The sequence below is a fragment of the Papaver somniferum genome, chromosome 10 (genome assembly GCF_003573695.1).
Source record: "Papaver somniferum cultivar HN1 chromosome 10, ASM357369v1, whole genome shotgun sequence".
Taxonomy (NCBI): Eukaryota; Viridiplantae; Streptophyta; class Magnoliopsida; order Ranunculales; family Papaveraceae; genus Papaver; species Papaver somniferum.
Genome location: NC_039367.1, coordinates 115,754,980 through 115,773,882, shown reverse-complemented (window position 1 = coordinate 115,773,882; position 18,903 = coordinate 115,754,980). Strand labels below are relative to the sequence as shown.

The 18,903-nt window shown below is 37.8% G+C and overlaps 2 protein-coding genes and 1 pseudogene across 2 annotated transcripts; 1 reads left to right on the top strand and 2 right to left on the bottom strand.

Annotated features, from left to right (window-relative positions):
- Positions 1-6,258: 6,258 nt before the first annotated feature.
- LOC113316129 lies at positions 6,259-8,066 on the bottom strand. Its single transcript, XM_026564350.1, has 2 exons — positions 7,679-8,066; positions 6,259-7,427 (listed from the first exon to the last, which is right to left on the bottom strand). The coding sequence occupies exons 1-2, from the start codon at positions 8,064-8,066 to the stop codon at positions 6,259-6,261; spliced, it is 1,557 nt and encodes a 518-aa protein (XP_026420135.1).
- Positions 8,067-8,927: 861 nt separating this feature from the next.
- LOC113315133 (uncharacterized protein At4g15545-like) lies at positions 8,928-11,457 on the top strand. Its single transcript, XM_026563445.1, has 8 exons — positions 8,928-9,360; positions 9,451-9,519; positions 9,989-10,042; positions 10,177-10,252; positions 10,342-10,452; positions 10,567-10,830; positions 10,918-11,039; positions 11,137-11,457. The coding sequence occupies exons 1-8, from the start codon at positions 9,082-9,084 to the stop codon at positions 11,218-11,220; spliced, it is 1,059 nt and encodes a 352-aa protein (XP_026419230.1). The 5' UTR covers positions 8,928-9,081; the 3' UTR covers positions 11,221-11,457.
- Positions 11,458-14,274: 2,817 nt separating this feature from the next.
- Positions 14,275-18,267, bottom strand: LOC113316128 (annotated as a pseudogene).
- Between the last annotated feature and the right edge of the window lie 636 nt (positions 18,268-18,903).

Genomic DNA, 18,903 nt, shown 5'->3' with positions numbered 1-18,903 from the left:
CACTATGAGAGAGTCGAAGAAAGATACATTTGGTTGCTTTGTTAGTCCGCTTTCAATCTGGCACAAGATCTTTCTAGCACTGGTTTAACTCATCACACGTAATTAGTCTAGCTGTGTAGCAGATGTCCCTCTCGTCTTTATCTCTCTCCTAATCTTATCCAGTTGTAAAGCAGCGGACGCATCTTACAATGTTTATCTAGCTGTGTAGAGGATATCTCTTTATCTAGCCGTGTTGCGGAAGTGTCTCCCCTTTTCTTCAGTCAGCTTTAGAGCTGACACCTTTAATTTCTATGGCATTCTAGTTACTTGGAGATAGGTTGAGAATTTGTATGTCCTCATAGCTCTTTGGATACTTGTGACCAATTAGAAGTCATGGTTTTGTGGGTACACCTCTGGTAAACCCTCCCGAGATCAACTCGGTTTTGTTTTTTTTATTAGTTTTGCTCGAGGACTAGCAAATAATAAGTTTGGGGGTATTTGATAGACACATTTTTGTGTCTAAATTGTCCTCATGATGAGACCAAGACAATGAGGAAGCTATTTACGCATGAATAATTGGTAATTATTTATTCTCTCTAATTTATAATTTATAATTCACTCAATCACTGCTTTTGCAGAGTTTTTAATTGTTTGCAAAAAATTTCTTCATTAGTTGTGATTCAATTAGATAGGTTATGCTTTGTTTAGATAATCTATACTTAGGGATACAATTAATTTTTGAGAATTTTCCAGATTATTTGTGAATTAAGAAATAAGAGTCTTAAAAGATAATTAGAGTTTTGGATTGTTTACCATAATTTATTCATGTGTAATAGTGAAATCAGTGTCTTGGTTGTTTTCTAATATCTTGAAGTCAATTTTGTAATAAGTTTTCTTTGTTTTTAAATTTTTATTAAGTCTAAAATTCATTGCCTTCACAAGTCTTAAAACAACCCTTTTATCACTATCTACAACAACTTTGAAAACACATCAGTGTACTCCCTGCTAATAATAAGGACACAGCCAATATAAAACAAAGAGAAAATATTTGTGTTTCATGAAGGAACTCTGTACCGTAAAATCTTTGGAGGTGATCTGTTGCGATCTCTGGCAAAGGTGGAAATCCCAATTATGTTGAAATAGACGCATGAAGGTGAACACCAAGGGAAAAAGAAACTATTCCTCCAAATATAAGAGAAGTATTACTGGCCAACTATGGAAGATGATGCAGCGGCGTTTGTTCAAAAGTGTCACGAGTGCCAAATTCACAGAAGCCTCATCCACGCACATTCTACTCCCCTGCACTCGGTGAGTAGTCCGTGGCCATTTTACAGCTGGGGACTTGACATCATTGGGAAGATTAACCCGCCATCATCAAAGCAGCATGAATATATCATAACCGCAACAGAGTACTTTACTAAATGGGTTGAATCCATTCCTCTGAGAGGGATTACTGGAGCGACAATTGCAGCATTTATTAAGGAATACATCATTTGTCGTTTTGGCGTGCCTAAGCACATCATTACTGATAATGGCACTCCCTTCGTCAACAAGAAAGTACAAGAGTTACTCGAAGAATACGGAATTAAGCAAGTCTTCTCTACTCCTTACTATTCCCAAGGGAATGGGCAAGCCGAGAGTACCAACAAGACTTTAATCTGAATTCTTAGTCGAACAGTGCAAGATAATCCACGGACATGGCGTGAACAACTGCCTATAACACTATGGGCATATCGAGTGGCACCTAGAAGCTCCACAGGCGTCTCCCCCTATTCACTTGTATATGGCGCGGATGCAGTCCTCTCAGCAGAGATTAAAATTTCGTCGGCCAGAATTGCAGTAGCAAGTGGAGTTCAATGGGATGAAGTCGCAGCATCAAGTGCCAGAATAGCAGAGCTAGATACTCTGGACTCCAAGAGAACTAAGGCGGAAGAACATGCTCAGGTATACAAAAATAGGGTTTCCAAGGCGTACGATAAGGCCGTAAAACCTCGAGTTTGTCAAACAGGAGATCTGGTATTGAAGACTGCTAAGCACATTCAACAAGACATGTCTGCACCGAAGTTCTCTCCAAAATGGGAAGGACCTTATGTGGCTACCAAAGCATATAACAGTGGGTACTACAAGATTTTCAAAGAAGATGGAGGCAAATTGGAAGCGGTCATCAATGGAAAATGACTCAAGGCATACTACGTGCGACCATCACTCCATCCCTCGCCGTTTCACGACACGGCCAACAGGCATTTTCCATTTCCCTCGTTTTTGAGTTATCAAAATTTCATTTAGTCAGAAAGTATTAATGAAAATTCCATTTGCTTTTCCCAAAAACCAATACAATTCAAAAAGAAAAAATCAGACATTCTCATGGCCGCACATTCAAAATAACAACTCAGAAAATACCATCCAATAAGTTGTAGTTTCTTGAAAGCATCATTTTCAGCCTGTTTTGGTACCTTTCAGTCCTATTCTTCAAATCCCGGATTCCCTGTTCCACCTTTTGAGATTCAGCAGTCAGAGCATTTTTCTCTTCCAAAATAGCCTTTGTAGCAGGAACAACGTTGGCAAAGATGCCGGCTCGATCAACTTTAACAATGTCAAGACGGTGTCGCATCCAACTTACGTTAAACTTCAGGGATTCGCAGGTAGATACCATGTTTTCCCACTTTTCAACAGTTGCTTCAGTGACGTCGCGAATGGATGTGCCTTCCATTTAAACAATCATGGGTAGAAGACAGTTCACTGTGGTGACCAACGCAGACGAGCAATGCTGCACCACGTTCCTGGTTGCAGTGTGGCCATATCTTCTCCATATTTTCGTGTACAAATCCACGAACTCCTTTCGCACCTAGAATCTACCTACACTTCGGTAGTTAGAAGATAAACACTTCATGTGGATATCGAACGTCAAACCTGCATTGGGATATTCGTAGCAAGAAATACCCAAATCAACATTTTCCAGGTCTGCAGCAGTTGGCGTACTCGAGTTTGAAAGAAGAGGTGTGGTCAGATCGTCGTCATCAACCACGGTCACGCATGTTCCAACTGGGTACCTCTACACAAAAAAAAATCTCTATTTGTTAAGCACTGATGGTGGCAAGAAAATATCTATTTGTCAGTGAAAAGCATACCAGAATGATCTTCTTGACTCGGATGTCCCGGATGGGGGAGTTGTCACAAGACCCAGGAGTTTGCCCACTCTAAAAGAAAAAAGAAGCAACGATGTTATGAGGAAGAGAGGAATTATCACTTCAAAATCAGGAGATAATTAGAATCATACTCCAGAAGCGAGCCGCCTGCGTTTGACCGAGGAATCCGGCTGACTCGAGGATGATTCACTTCTGTTCGACATAATGAAGAGATATGAATTCAACGAGAAGGGTCTTTATTCTGAACTGAGAGGAACAATCTAGTTTCATCTGCATATATATTGAGGAAACCCTAAGAAAAAACGGATGCCGAACAACCCCAACGGGACTTATCTGATAGCCAAGGATTCAACCCTGACTGGGTAACGTTTCTCATCGAAACCCTAAGGAAGACCGGAAGGAAACAACCAGATAGTCAAAGGACAGATGCGTCTCCAGCTTGAAGCCCTGGAAAAAAACACATCCTGAGTATATGAGGCAGCCACTTTCCTGGTAATATTTACTTACTTTAGTTTGGCCTTTTATCTCTTATCTGTCACCATCTCATGCTTACCCCGCAACAATGCCACTGTTACGTGCTAAGCAGGGGGCTTAATGTTGATGGTGGTTTTTAGTTCAGGGCTAAATTTGTAAAACCCTGCATTTAATGTGCGGTCACTCTGCAAGGAAACAGAGCCATGTAAAAGTGATGAGTGTTCAACCTCTTCACTGACGCATTTATTGAGCAACTCAATATGTATATGAAAATTATCCAGAATGGTGCATGTAGCAACAATCCCTGATATTCTGTACATTTTGGCACCTTGCCTGTATTATTCAGTTAATATAAGTTTTTTTGAATGCCTTATGTGCTATGTTCCCCGACTGAACCCATAATGTTGATATGGCATGACAATTTGTGTTCACTCGCAGCAGAGTAGCACGAATTTCCAAGTATCAAGGATAAGGTCTTTGCATAAAGTATTCAATCAGAAAGCATACTGCTCTCTGACAATGAACTTAAAGAACTCTGTGTCAACACATAGAATTCAATCAATTTTGTGATAGTTCACAAGATTCAGATATTACCCTGACTAATTTGCAAAAATTAGGGTTTTGCACCTTGCGCAGTATATCAGATCTTGCCTGTCGAAATTAAGCCTAAGGAAACTAGGTAACTAATCCGACATGGATTAGTGCCTTTTGCTAGTCCTCGAGCAAACTACAAAAATAAAATAACGTACAACAACTCCCTATCGCCGAGGACACGGTTGCATTTAGCATATGCAACAAGCCTTTAAACCCTTAGATGTCCCTAGTGGACGAGTTATAGTCTCGTGAGGGCTTACGATAGGTATACCCACAAAACCTACTCCAACTTCAAAGCGTTCCAGCGTCCCAAGCATCCAAAAAGCTATGAGGACATAGAGTTTCTGCATGCTAGTAATAAGAAGTTAGAAATACCAAAGAACATATTCATTCTTAAATCTTGAGTGAGAAATAACCACACCATAATGAGAGAATGCGTGTTTGAGAGCGATCAATAAGCATTTCGCCTCGACTTCTGCCTCACTTAAAAGGATTTTATGATAATTGCACTCAATAAGACAGCTTTTTTTATGGGTCTCACATGTGTGCAGGTAGGAATGAAGAAAGAATCCTACACACGTTGAATGATGGGAAGGAAACCTTCCGAATAATTTCTGGAGACTCCACAAAATAGTGGAAATTAAAAGACTTTTTTTTCTGATGATCTCTTAGAAAGGAAATCAACCATGTGGAAGGATGGGAGTGCTTACCACCTTCACATCCGATCGGCAGTGACGAAATCACCACTCTCACAACATCCAATAGAAACGTAGAACTTCGTAGAACTTCATCTTCTTGGTCTTCGTCTTCAACTGTTGATGATAAACTCTTGAACTTCGTAGAACTTCGACAATTTGTAACTCTTTCTCTTCAATTCCTTGTTGCTTGAAAATTCTTCGTAGATTTTTCTTTTTCCCCATGGCTTTATTAAATGAATACAAACAGAAATACAAACCAAAATAATACAAAGAATTTCTCTTGTCTTTTTTTTTTTTTTTGACAATAGAAATAACTACAGATTGAATATATAAAATACACAATGAAATTTTTATGGCCATGGGATAAGTACTTTACCGCTTGATTCTTCACAACTTGTGTTGTCTTCGTATCATAAACTTCAATATAATTCTCATATTTTGATTTACTTCGCTCTTGTAAATAAGTCTTCAACATGTATATAAAAATATGCTCATTGTATGTTGCTTTACTTGGATATGAAATTGCGCTCTTCCTTGTATTGTTGCTTGTAAACCTTAAACGCCTTCAACTTTCCTTGTAGATTTTGATGTCGCTCCGCTTGTTGATGATGATTGTGTTTCTATGGACCTGTTGTTGGCGAGAGAGAGAATGGTTCTAACTGCAAATCAAACTACAAGAAGGTGGTTTTCATCTATAGATGTCACCCTCATGATTGGAAAAATTAGCACTCAAAAGATCAAAGTGTAGTGCTTCTATTGGTGGGAGGTTGGGTAGCTCACCATTCTACCCGGAATTAACGTACGGTGACACACACTCAAAAGAAAGCTCTTTAGTCATTTATAAAGAAATCTGGTCTGGTGACTCGGTTGATATGAAAATGGGTAGTCTCCACTAATGATTGATCAACAACTCTAATAATGCGTTTCTCCATGCTTCTCATTTGCATCACCGGCATGATTAAATCCATTATTTAACACTCCAATTCGTAAGAAATCCGAACGTAGTTCCCTAACACTTCCAAGTTCAGTTATGTCGGTCAGAATTGTTTATGTAAACATACCTAGAAGCATTCTAGTGACTCTAAAATCTATACAAGTTGGACGTTTTTTTTGTGCAAAAATTTTAAAAACTCAAAAAGACTAAAAACTCTATATGTAAAATACTCCCCCACACTTAAACTTTACATTTTCCTCAATGTAATTGACTCGTCCTAAGTAAAATCAAGGTGGGAAATCAAAATATGATATGAAAAGCAAAGAAAAATAAAATACAAAAGATAGAGATAGAGATACAAAAATGATGGGTTGCCTCCCATTAGCGCTTGGTTTAACGTCGTCAGCCCGACTGTAGACTCTTTGGCTACTCCTTAGCCTGCGTCTAAGATATTAGCATGAACATCCGAATGAACGTCGCAAGGATACCGCATTGCTCCAAAAATATTGGAACGAATCTTTTCATCATCAAATTTCATCGTGAGCGTTCCTTTGTCAACATCCATTATGGTTTTGGCCGTTTTCATGAAAGGCCTCCCCAATAACAGCGGTATAGATGCATCATACCCGCTATCCATTTCCAATACACATAAATCAGCTGGAAATACGAATTGATTCACCTGCACAAGCACATATTCAATAATACCAATAGGGTAAACATTAGTACGATCAGCTAGTTCAAGAACAATACGGGTTTCTTTCAAAGGACCCAAATTAAAAGACTCATAAATAGATGCGGGGATAACATTAAACAATGCTCCTAAATCAAGCATGGATTTTCCAAATATTTTATTACCAATCACAACAGGTATATCGAAACTACCAGGATCCTTGCATTTAGGTGGGAGTTTCTTTTGGAGGATAGAAAAAACGTTTTCCCCCACACTCATCACCTCATTACCGGTTAATCGTTTCTTCCTAGTGCATAGGTCTTTCAAAACTCTTGTGTACTTAGGAACTTGCCTAATTGCATCTATCAGCGGGATATTCACATGAATCTTTTTGAATATATCTAAAATCTCCTTGTCTTGTTCCACCTTTTTAGCATTGTCGAACCTGCGAGGAAAAGGTAAAGGAGGAACATAAGTTGAAACAAGAGGTTTAGAGTTTGTTTTAGGTACCTCATCGGCTTGGGAAGAGTCAGTAATATCTTTCTCCAAAACCGTCCCCTTGGGGTCTTTGCTTTTCTCAGCATCTTCTGGTTGCACAGTTCGTGTACCACTTCTCAATGTTACAACATTAACAGTTTCTCTAGGATTAATAGGTTGAGAAGGGAGTTTCACACTATTTTGCGTCTCCAAAAGGTTCAATCTACCTGCCATGGTGCTCATTTGTGTCTGCAACTCCTTGATTGCATCATCAGTCGTTTGCTGATTGTTTTGCACCATTGTGGTTAGATTCTTCATCATAGCAAGCATCTCTGATGATTCTGAGTTCTGCACTGGTTGTGGTTTTTGTTGGAAACCACTAAGGCGATTAAAAAGCATCCCTGGAGCTGCTGCTTGCGTATTCGCATAGCTGAAATTGGGGTGATCTCTCCATCCTGGATTGTAAGTGTTGGAATAGGGATCATACTGTTACCTCTGCTGATTTGGGAATATTGCATTTACTTGTTCAGCATACGCAATGCATACATTCAATATTACCTAGCATTCATGGGAATCCCCTATCCTCATTCTCCCTTAATATTTCTCTAACATCTTCCTCGTTTGGTTTTCTTAAATACGTTGGAACAAAATTATTAATTATTACTTCACAAAACAATGAAAGATAAGTGAATAATTTTTTTTATACGAAGGTACTCATCGCTCGTATCTGCTGGTTTGCCGTAATCTAGAATCCTTAGAGCCGAAGTAACTTTTTGTTCATGACTATGGCCTATAATATTTAGTGCATTAAGATGATAATTAAATTTAGGTTCTACTGGACAAAGCTCATTAATAATCTTTATCACCAGGTACCGGGGCAATGCGGAATCGACGTTGAAAACATGATCGAGTACACACAATTGGGAAGAAAATAATTGTGCATCAGATTCTGGTGGAACCATTCCCTCCCTAGATATGTATATCTTCTTGTGAACTCTAGGTATTTGGTCTAAATGTATGAGCATCACAGTGTTGATTAGTTCTTTATCTTCAACTTCCTCATCATCAAGTTGTTGCAACCTCCGTCGATGCATTTCTTGCTACAATTTAAACCTATTGATATGAATACTCCTCTCTCCATCTTCACTCTCCATTGATGATTATGAAATTTAAAATTGATAATACAGATAAAGAAATAGGTAAAATATATGTAAAAACAGATGTGAGTAATTTGGTGAAGTAAAGGGGCGTACATATATGAATGACAAAGGGGGATAGTCGTCACAAAAGAGCCGTTCAATGATATAGTGTTCATCGAACGATGAGAATTACAACACCAAGATATTCATAATATCGCCAGTGCTACAGTGAATACATGTCGATAAAAGCACTATGCCTCAGTTGTTTTACCATAATGACACAACTGATTTGCCATGCCACCTGGTATGCCAATATACTTTTTTGACACGGTGCGTAAGAATTGGCCAAATTATAAGGCAGCTAGCTCACCTGATCATCTCCGTTCCTCAAAAGTTGATGCGCTCTAGCAGGTTTCAGGTTTGAGTCCTAGATGGTACAATATTGCAGAATTTAACATGGAAGGTAGAATCAACTTATCCCTATAATCAACCCTTATCTGCTTCGTCTCCTCGGCTGGTTCCTCATGAGGCTCGCTGGTAAATTGACACGACAACATGTTCACCTAATGCAGTAGTACATTGTTGGGGCTTATATTGTTAGGCTTCCACCTAGTTAATGTAATAATACTTAATAATTAAAAAAAAAATTAAGAAAAAATAAATGATGCAGCTAATTTTCCAAGGGTAGTATGACGTGGTAATTTAGTCCACTTTAGTGCCACGACTCCTTGGAATAATCTGGTGGGATATATTTCTTTCATTTTAGCATTACGATTCTTGTCTCTGGTCATTTTCCAGCCAATTAGGTAACAGATATAATGATCTATCAAATTCTCTCCAGACCACAAAACTATTCTCTCTATCTCCTTCCCTCCCTTCTTACTACACAAAACAAAATCCTTATTCCTTCATCACTTTATTTTTCTTCCTCTGCTTCACGAAAGAAAAAAACATCTTAGAAAATCCAAAAATGTTAGCAAGAGAATCACCTTCGAGTTGTTTTGATATTCCAGAAGAAATTCTATCGTTATTACCATCAGATCCATTTGAACAGCTCGATATCGCGCGTAAAATTACATCGATTGCCTTATCAACACGTGTAGCAAAACTCGAATCAGAATCGAACCGTCTAAAAGCAAAAGTTGAAGAGAAAGATGATTTAATATCTGAATTACAGTCTCAGATTGAAACCCTTGATTCTGCTCTTTCTGAAACTGCTGATAGACTTACTCAAATTGACCAAGAAAAGGTATGATGTTTTTAATTTGTATCATTCAGTTCTACTTGATATGTGTTTATCCCGTTTGTTTTGAATCCTGTTTTTTGGTTGTTGATGTAGGAGAGTTTACTGAAGGAGAATGAATCTTTGTCAAACACAGTAAAAAAGCTCAATCGAGATGTTTCCAAGGTAATCAATTGTCATACCATTTGGTTATTCTCATCTTATATAGTATATTCCGTTAATATGAGACCAATAGTATGCTTTTTACTCACTGAGTCACTGTTTTTGGGTCGCACCGGATGCAGGACAAAACTAGGACACTTTTTTTTTTCATAGTTTGTACCCTGAATGAATTGAGGCCTACCAAAATTAGCTGCACAAATTGAAATTGTAATAAGCGGTGGGACTGGGTCTCCCTTTAAAAGAGAGCAAAACGGTTTAGTTTTGGACCCGGCATTATAATAATACCGAGTTACCGAGTCATTACAACACGGGACTGGTTTAAATTCCTAGCACTTTTATCTTGCATATAAGCAGCATAACAAATGGGCTGGTGTGGAATAAATAGAGAACTGTGAAGAAACATAACCGATTAATCGCTTGAGAAACTGTGATCTGGTCAAATAACTAACCAAACTGTTTTGCAAACTTGCAGTTGGTATTCAAGAAAACACTCATGCAGTCACTACAAGAGGAGGATGAGAAGGCTGTAAGTTATCGATCACTATCACTCTAATACTGAAAAAAAAAATTATGCCAGCTTGATATTTGGCGACTACTTGTTCAAAACATTAATGACGAGTTTGACTATAAGAACTTTCCTTCTCTTCCCTTTCTCTCTAGCCAAAAGGATCTTCCCAAGTAGCTAAACAGATACAAGGAAGTCCAAATAGTATTTCTTCAGGATCAAACCATGGAGGTATATTCAAACTCGTCATTTCCATCACTTAGGGAGACATTTTAAATTCGTGGTTGACAGTAAAATTCGTTTCTTGTGTACCATTACAGAAGATGATGCTGCCGTATTGCCGCCATCGGTATCATCTTCAATTAGCAAGAGTCAGTTTTCGGAAACTGAAAATTCACAAGAAGACAGTGGTAATTCAGTAGAGACAGAGGGTATGTTGCAAGATCATCTGTCTATATTAAGACCTCTCAAAAAAAATTGTGTTAGTTCGTTATTTTGGTTTTGACCAATAAATGTTTCTCATCATCCTTCTGTTTTTCATACAGTTGTGGCAGCACCAAGATATGGTTCACAAGGTCCTCTACTAGCTTCTTACAGTAACACACCAAAGCTTACTCCCCCGGGTTCCCCTCCAAGTTATCCTCCACGAAGAACACTGTCTAAACCTACATCACCAAGGCGACATTCTATTTCATTTTCCTCCACAGGGTCAGGAATGTTTGATCGATCATCAATTTACTCTTCTATGCCAGCCAGCTATCAGAGTTCAGTATCAAGTTCTCCTGCTCCTGAAATGGCATCTCAATCTGGTTAGCTTAATTTAATAAATACTTCTAACTCGCCAAGTTTTTTTTTTTTTTTTAAATCGTTCTAACAGTTTTTTGTCATTGCTGAAGGCCGAACTCGTGTTGATGGGAAGGAGTTTTTCCGCCAAGTTAGGAGCCGTTTGTCTTACGAACAGTTTGGTGCATTCTTAGCCAATGTGAAGGAGTTGAACTCACACAAGCAAACCAGAGAGGTATGCATACAAAACTTAAAGACAAGCCACGATCAATTTCCTTTTCATTGTCATAGGTTTCGTTTAGTTTAATTGAGGACTTAATTTTGTTTTGCAGGAAACTTTTGTTGGAATATTTTCAACGCCGCTAACCAAAGGGGGGTTCTGGGGGGCATCGCCCCCCAGGCTGTGGTCGACCTGACAGGTCAGGTCGTGGGGGTCCAGGGGAGACCGCTCCTGGTAGGGGTTTCAAAGGGGCAACGCCCCCGGAAGAATTTTTTGAACTGACGGTTTTATTTGGCCGATAAAAGCCTGTTCGAAAATTTCGAATCCAAAAGACACCATTGATGTCTGTTGATGAAGGAACCTGACGTTTCGTGAATAGAAACCTGTTGGCGAATAAAAACCTATTCCCAACAGGTGCAAAACCCTTTATAAATAGCTTCTCCCAGTTTCGTTTAACATATAAGAAAAATCAATCTGTTTTCTCTGTTTCAAAAAGCATCATCAGAAATCAGAAATCTCTTTGTGTGTTCTTGATTGAATCAAGGGGTACAAACCTTGAATTCAGTTTTCGTTGCAGGGCTTTCATTGTATCCTGAAGGCAATATTTCGCATACCTGTTGTAATCGCCAATTGTTATTGGGAGGGTAGAAATATTTGTCTAAAAGAAATTTATACAAGCCTTGAAAGTTTTGGAGTGCAACACTTTCTTCTCTGATTCATTCATCCTTTGTGAAACCCAATTTTTTCCAACAACTTTAAGAAAGGCGGATGAAATATTTGGCGTGGAAAATAAAGACTTGTATACCATTTTTGAAGGATTGATAACACGAAATCTTCATTGAAGCGCAGATGTGATCATGTAATATTGCGATATGTTTAAAGTGAATGTAGGAGCAGTTCTTAGTATATTTTACATTCTGACTCATGAATTTATCCATGTGAGAAGTTGTCGACATTGTAAAATGTCTGGTAATGGTACATTCTGATTTGCAAAACGGAACCATATGGTCCAATTTCACTACTAAAGCTAACACAACGGAGTAGCAAATCAAGTAATACCATCGTAGACAGCTCTACTAAGGGCAGATACCAGTCAACGTAGACAGCTGATGTAGAAACTTGGGCCTGTAAATCATGTACACACAAGTCAACGGACACTGGCTTCCTACGTTTAGTATTGAAATGAATAAATAAGCGGTCTTGTCCCATTCCCATACTGAGATTTTTAGACAAGACAGGTCTGGTCTTCTCTTTGCCGATTTTGACAGAAAAAAGAAGATAATTATCCCACGGTGGGATTTTCATTTCAAAACTAGTCGTAAAAATCCAAGGTGACTAAACTTGTGGTATAAAAACCCCACTCAAATGTTGGGATCCATTAATACTCCATCATAAACAAAATGAATAAAAAACCCCCAATTTTTAAAAATTGATACAAAAACCCCAAATTTAAATGGTGGTTTCATCAAATTTTATTACAGTTTGAAACCAAAATTTAAATTTGGGATTTTTGTGTTAATTTTGTTTTGGTGGGGTTTTTGTGCCATTTTTGTTTTGATTTTTTGTGGAAAGATGTTGACACCTTTGGGGTTATAGCTCGCGGACCGTTTCAAAACTAGTTATTCATGTGGCACGTCAAATTTGCAATTCTGGTTATCCTCATTGGATTTGCCCTTAGCTTCCAAATCCAAAGCATCCACTTCTCAGAAACTGGAAGCATCAACGGTGCAAGAACCCCAAAGTTTATCCAACTCTTCAAAAGCATGTTTAACTCTCACGATCACACCATCACATTACTTCGACTGAAAAACAATGATTTTTTTCTTCTTAGTCGCATAGTTTCATTGCACAAAGGAAATTTAAAGATTGCTCCAAAGGTGTTTGATGAAATGTCCATAAGTACTGTCTTAACTTTCAATACCATGATATGTGATTAGGGGGATAGCTTAAAAAATTTCTTGATTTTGTTAGTCTAATCCGAGGATTAAAAGGTATGCACCGGGTGGTAGAATTGATGATTTCAAGAGTTACTTAAGAAGATGCTTTGAAGAGCCGTAGTTACTTGGAATACTATGATCTCTGTGTATCTAAGAAAGGTAGATCTCGCGAAGCTTTTGAGCTTTTTCAATAAACAATAGACGAGAGAAATGCTGTTGCATGGAAGAAGGTGTATATTTGAAGTGACTGACCCAAATATTAGAGAAGGTAGAGCTTTCAACTTACCATAGAAGTTCAATAGATGGACGGTAAGCATTACTCTTTCTATTCTAAATTCTTATTTACCTGCTACAAAATAAATTTATCTATCATACTTCATTACAGGAAAGATAATTTTGGTATGATATGGAGAGTGCCTTGTGATAGAAACTTAAATACAAATTTTATCTCTAAACTGCTACATCATGTATGTCACAGTTAGTAAATTTCTTATGCTTCGTCTTATAATTTCTTGCCTATTAGGAATATTAGTGAGTCAACAAAGTTAGCTACCAAATACTCAAATCTATGCAGCTAAATAGAATTTGATCTTGTTTTGAGTTATAATCAGAAGTAAAAAAAAAACTTGGCTTCTGTTCAACGTCACTCTTGTCCGTGTTGAAAATCACCGTGGTTCAACATTAATAATGGTTGACGATTAAATGAGTCAATTGATTAGACTAGTTTGATGGGTATATCTGCCTCTAATGATGCATTCTAGCCCCCAAGGATTCAGTCCAGCAAGTCTTGTACTTTTATTTGACTTACCAATACCATACAATCACCTTGCTACACTTGATGCACAGATTTATATGAATGTGACCAATTTTTTTTCATGAACCTTTCTAGCAAATACAATCTAACCTAGAAAGATATCTTCCAGATCATATTCAGATGTGCTTTAATTTACATACTGAGTCTTAGAGAAGGCAAGGAATGAAATTTATGTCAAGACAGAAACCACAAACTAGTATATCTGAGTTGGATCCTTTTGAATCAGGTGTCCCTTTGACAGTGTAGTAGGGGCGTAAAACACAACTTGGTTGGGGATTTTGTGATGATTGATGGGTGGATATATCCAGTCAATGCTAATGGCAAGTATCTTAAGTTCTTTGTCCATACTGATATAATTTTTGAAGAGTGTCAAGAACTAACATGCAATCATACGAAAAATGACTATTGATTTTACCAAATATAAATATAGAAACCCTTTACTTACTACCTTAAGGCTATAATCTGTGATTACACGGATCTAAAAGAGAGATTTAGAGAATTATACGAACTCGGAAGAGTAATATGGAATCTTCTTCATATGTCTCAGTATCTTTTCTGCCATCTGCTTTGTTAGCTCATCTCCATGATGAAATGCATTCACAAGCGTAGAAGGCAAAACCTATCCTGTGATATGTCAGAATTTGACCTGTTCCCACCTTTCATTAAGAACTTCTGAATTATCAAAAATGATTTCTGCCACAACCCTTCTTGTTGTTTTTGTTCTTTCAATACACTCAGCACATGTTTTACAATATTCATCTCACTTAGCATATTTACACTCATTTCCACATCCACTTTATCATCTAACAACGTAGTAATGGCTGAAAGAGCAGCTTCAACCACCTCACTGTTTTCATGGTATAAACAAGCTAATAACCTCTCTACTGCATTCGCATCAACCAAGCAAAAGGTGGTTTCTGAAGAACATACCCCTTTGTGAACTGAACACACCTGTGTCTTTTTATGCTTCTGCTTTGTAAGAAATAGAAGAAGTCTTGGTATGTAGAACAACTTCATGAACTTGGTCCTCTTGATTTGTGGTGGTTTTGATAGAGTTATTGATTGTACTGACAGCTTCTCTAATCCAATTGCTGATAACCTCTGAACTTCATCACTTGTTCCTCTAATTAGTAGTTGTGTCAATACTAATGTGAAGTTGCAACTACTTGCAAGCTGTAAGATCTGTCTTTCATATAATGTAGTTGTAAACCTGACAAGAATACCCACTAATCCTTCTAGGTAAAGATTTGTAAACCTGCTTGTTCTTGTTCCACTTATTTGGATTTCATTGATTGTTCGTATAACTGCAGGTATTCTTCCCGTCTGTAAAAGGGCTAGATTGAGTGGTAAGTTCTGGTGGGGCAACATTGCTAGGAATTTTGCAGCTATTGCAAAATTTTCAGTTAATTGGGTGATTTCAGGTGGAATTTTAATCAGGTTTTCTGGTTGGCCTTTTGTGTTACATAGTCTCTCTGCAAGTGTATGGCCCATGTAGGTTGTGAGTGTAACTAAGAGCTTAAGGGTTTCAATTCCAAGTTCCTCAAATGCAGAATCAAGAAATTCAATTAGAGTGTAGCTTGCTTCTGTTTCTTTGATCGCAGATACCACAGTGGATGCTGATTTTGGATATTTGATCAAACAGTGAAAAATCTTGATGAGGTTAAGGCTCATTTCATCTGAGGTCGAATTTCTCAGCAATTGGATGAGATTATACACAACATAATGTGATGTCATTGTGTGTCCATGGGTGTTTACTTTGATGTTCTCGAGAAGAATACCTGAGTCGAGTAGGTTTGCTAGGATTGCGACTGATTCTTTCTTAGAATTCAGTCTTCCGCTATCAATTTTTCGTTTAAACATCTCTTCAATCATGACGGGGACAATACCTGCTTCTACAAGTGTATTACTGTTTCGTCGGTAGGATGAGATTTTTGCGAGACCGTTGAATGCTACTTTTCTTGTTAGGGATTTTTCACTCTGCACCATTTTGATAAGAGTTGGGGAAGCTCTTTCAGCAACATAAGTTTCAGAGTCATGCCCGAGAACAATTACCCCAAGTTATGCCCCCATCTGCATGTCCTCGGATCCTGTTTCACTTATTCGTTTTAGAACATCTCACGGGTATCCATGCTACTATTGTGACAAGCTTGGGTAGTTTGGTTATTTTAGTGTATGCATTCTGGTGGACATTAGACCAAGTAAGAAAATTAATTGATAGTGAACATTTTGCAGGAAGTTACAATGGGCATACCGTCGATAAAATGGTTTAGAAGGGGTTCCAGGAGACCATTTTCAGCCATGCACTTTATGTTCTTCGGAGATTTCTCTAAGTTCCTTAGAATTTTGTTTGTGCTCTCTGCAGTAAAAGCATCAAAGGACTGGTTATATTTAATAGTGATCAGCATCAGAATCGCCCCAGCTATAGAACCAATTTTCTCGCTAAGTAGTTCAGAGGTGGAAAGTTCTAGCAACAATGACAGGGCAGCATGCCTCTCTGGAAGGTGATTGCTTGACAACATCGTTATTATAATCGTTATAGTTTTTTTCTTAGCAATCATATCCTGCACACATGCACCCACAACACAAGAATGTTTCTTTAGACAAACAAGATAAACAATGTTGGCATCATGCACGTGCTGTGGTATTAGAAGGAGAAATGTTGATCCATAAACTAATGGCTAACTTCCAAGTTTTTACTCAAACAGCCATCTTATAGAGTGTATTACGAAGTTATATCATGTAAAGTGAAGAGCTCATAAGAATATATATGTAAACCTTGGCTTCGTCATCGTTTTCTGCCAATAGCTGCAGTGTTGCAAGTGTCATGCACCTCACTTTCTTGTCCGTGTAAATTATTAACTGAGAAACTAATGACAAAACTCCAGTTGTACGCACTTGAACCTTGGTATATGGCTTCTTCTGGCAGAGATTCTGCAAATCTTTTAGTGCTTCAATTATCATAATGTCCGAGCTGCACAATGACAAAGCTGCCCGGGCTACTTTGATTCTTGCTGCTTCATTTCTCTCCGTCCACTCTTGAATTGTAGTCTTTAAAGCTATGTTGGTATTCAAGTCCTGTCACTAGTTTCTCCCTTGTGGTTGGACAGACAACATCCTCCGCAGTATCGCCTAGGTTTTTGAACCACTCTGTTATTGCCGTCCTCTCATAGGTCACTCCACTTGCTACAGTAACTGGATCGTTCATGATATCTTTAGTTAATGGGCAGAAAAATGTCTCATATAAGGGTTCCATATACTCGGCCAGTCGTGGAATTGTCTTTGATGACTCTGAACTACTAGTGGCATGGTTCCCTTGCCCCAAGTAATCTCTTCCACTAAGAAAATTGATTGTATCTGGGATGTCGAATGATTGAGAAACCTCTGTAGAGACTTGATCCATTGTGTAAAGATCAGTTTCTGTCGATTCTGATTTTAATACAGCTAATTTAAATGGTGGAAACTGTAATTGTGACTTTTTGGCTTCTGATACTTGAATTTGATTGTGGCTAATCTCAAAATGAACATCTTTCATCTCACTTGATATAGATCGAACAGCAATTTCTGCATATTCTTGGTCGGCAAAAACCGAGGATGGTATTAAGTTTAAGCTCTCTCCTATATTTCGTATGACACCAGTTAACTGTTCTATGATGCTACTGACTTCAGGATCAGGAACTGATAGGACCTGATTACTGCATTTTCCTATCAGGAACTTTGCATGAACTACATTTTCAGAGAGAGATTGTAGAATATCTGTTGCATTTGGTGGTGAATTCTCTGATGTTAGCAACTCCATTATGATGGGATTAGTTCGTTGAAAGTAGCATCCAATATCCATGAAGGTTTCGTTTTCTACTTTTACACACACAACTAATTCGGCAATCTCTGAAATAGATGCCAACAGGGACTGAGCAAGAATTGTATTACAGTTTGGATCATCCTCCAGCTGCAGAACAGAAGGAGCTCCATGTTATTCGTGATCAAGTTCATAATCGATAAAAGTGATTATAAAGACAGCGGTTAGTCTTCTTTCTAGTATATCTGATAAATTCACATTTAAATTAATAAATAGGTTTCGGCTACATTTGTAGTGGAGTATTTGAGTCATTACTGGAAATTCTAACCTTAATTATTTTTTTCGTTACATGATCACAGGTAAACTGAGTAATACTGAAGTCTGACGCAGAATCCCAAAGAATGTAATATTTCAGTACTTTAATGTTTACTATAAATAACAAAATCAAGAGGTAACTTAACTTTTTCCATTAAATCTGCAAATTTAGCTGAATGAAAAAAATAGAAACACAGGTTTTAGCGCTACTTTTCATGATTAGTACATGTGATTCCGTCAACGAGAGTGTGAAGGTTTGAACAAATATTTGAAAACTGAAAGCTAAGGAGTGCTTACTGCTGATATCTTTTCCATGATCCTGTCTGAACTGGCTTCTGTATCCGAGCTTTCGTAAGTCATGTTAGAGCAAAAAATAATTTGTTGAAAACACATAAACTAGAAAGAATGAAAATGTCGTTGAAGTGTTCACATAACTAGCAAACTGTATTCATTGTAAAACTAAGAAAGCTACGTGTGATTTAATATAAACTCACAGTGACAGTTATTTGTCTCGGTATATTAGAATCTCACAAAGAATCAGTTCTTAGACCGATGCTGATTCATATTATATGAATATGGATGTGCATATTGTAGTGGATTCATACGGACAATCTAGTAAAGCATGGCAAAGTAACCATGGACCTGGTCAAACTGAATTCGACATATAGCTTGGTCTCAAACGCTTCATTTTCAGTTTTGGCAAGTCATCCACAATCCCACTAATCTTGTAATCTATTTTACTCTGTTTTATTTTTGTGTATCGTTGTACAAGTTTCTCGATGAAAAAGACTGGAAACCACCATTATTTAATTTTATGGGTTAGGTAAATGTTGAGTTGATTGGGTAAAATGGTGACGTGTCCATAAGTAACATACAGGTTTTGTTATCTTGTGCATCCATGCACAAGATAAGAGTCAATCATTGGCATGGGAAAGTGTAAAAGACTATCAATCAAGAATATAAAACAAAGCTTGGAGCCTTGGACAACTTAGCCTAAATAAAGAGCGGTCAGGAGCC

Coding starts and splice junctions, on each gene's coding strand:
- LOC113316129 (XM_026564350.1), bottom strand. CDS start 8,066: ATGCATCGACGGAGGTTGCAACAACTTGATGATGAGGAAGTTGAAGAT. Junction 7,428..7,678: donor TACGAGCGATGAGTACCTTC/GTATAAAAAAAA, acceptor CTTACAATCCAG/GATGGAGAGATCACCCCAAT.
- LOC113315133 (XM_026563445.1), top strand. CDS start 9,082: ATGTTAGCAAGAGAATCACCTTCGAGTTGTTTTGATATTCCAGAAGAA. Junction 9,520..9,988: donor TCAATCGAGATGTTTCCAAG/GTAATCAATTGT, acceptor GCAAACTTGCAG/TTGGTATTCAAGAAAACACT. Junction 10,453..10,566: donor TAATTCAGTAGAGACAGAGG/GTATGTTGCAAG, acceptor TTTTTCATACAG/TTGTGGCAGCACCAAGATAT.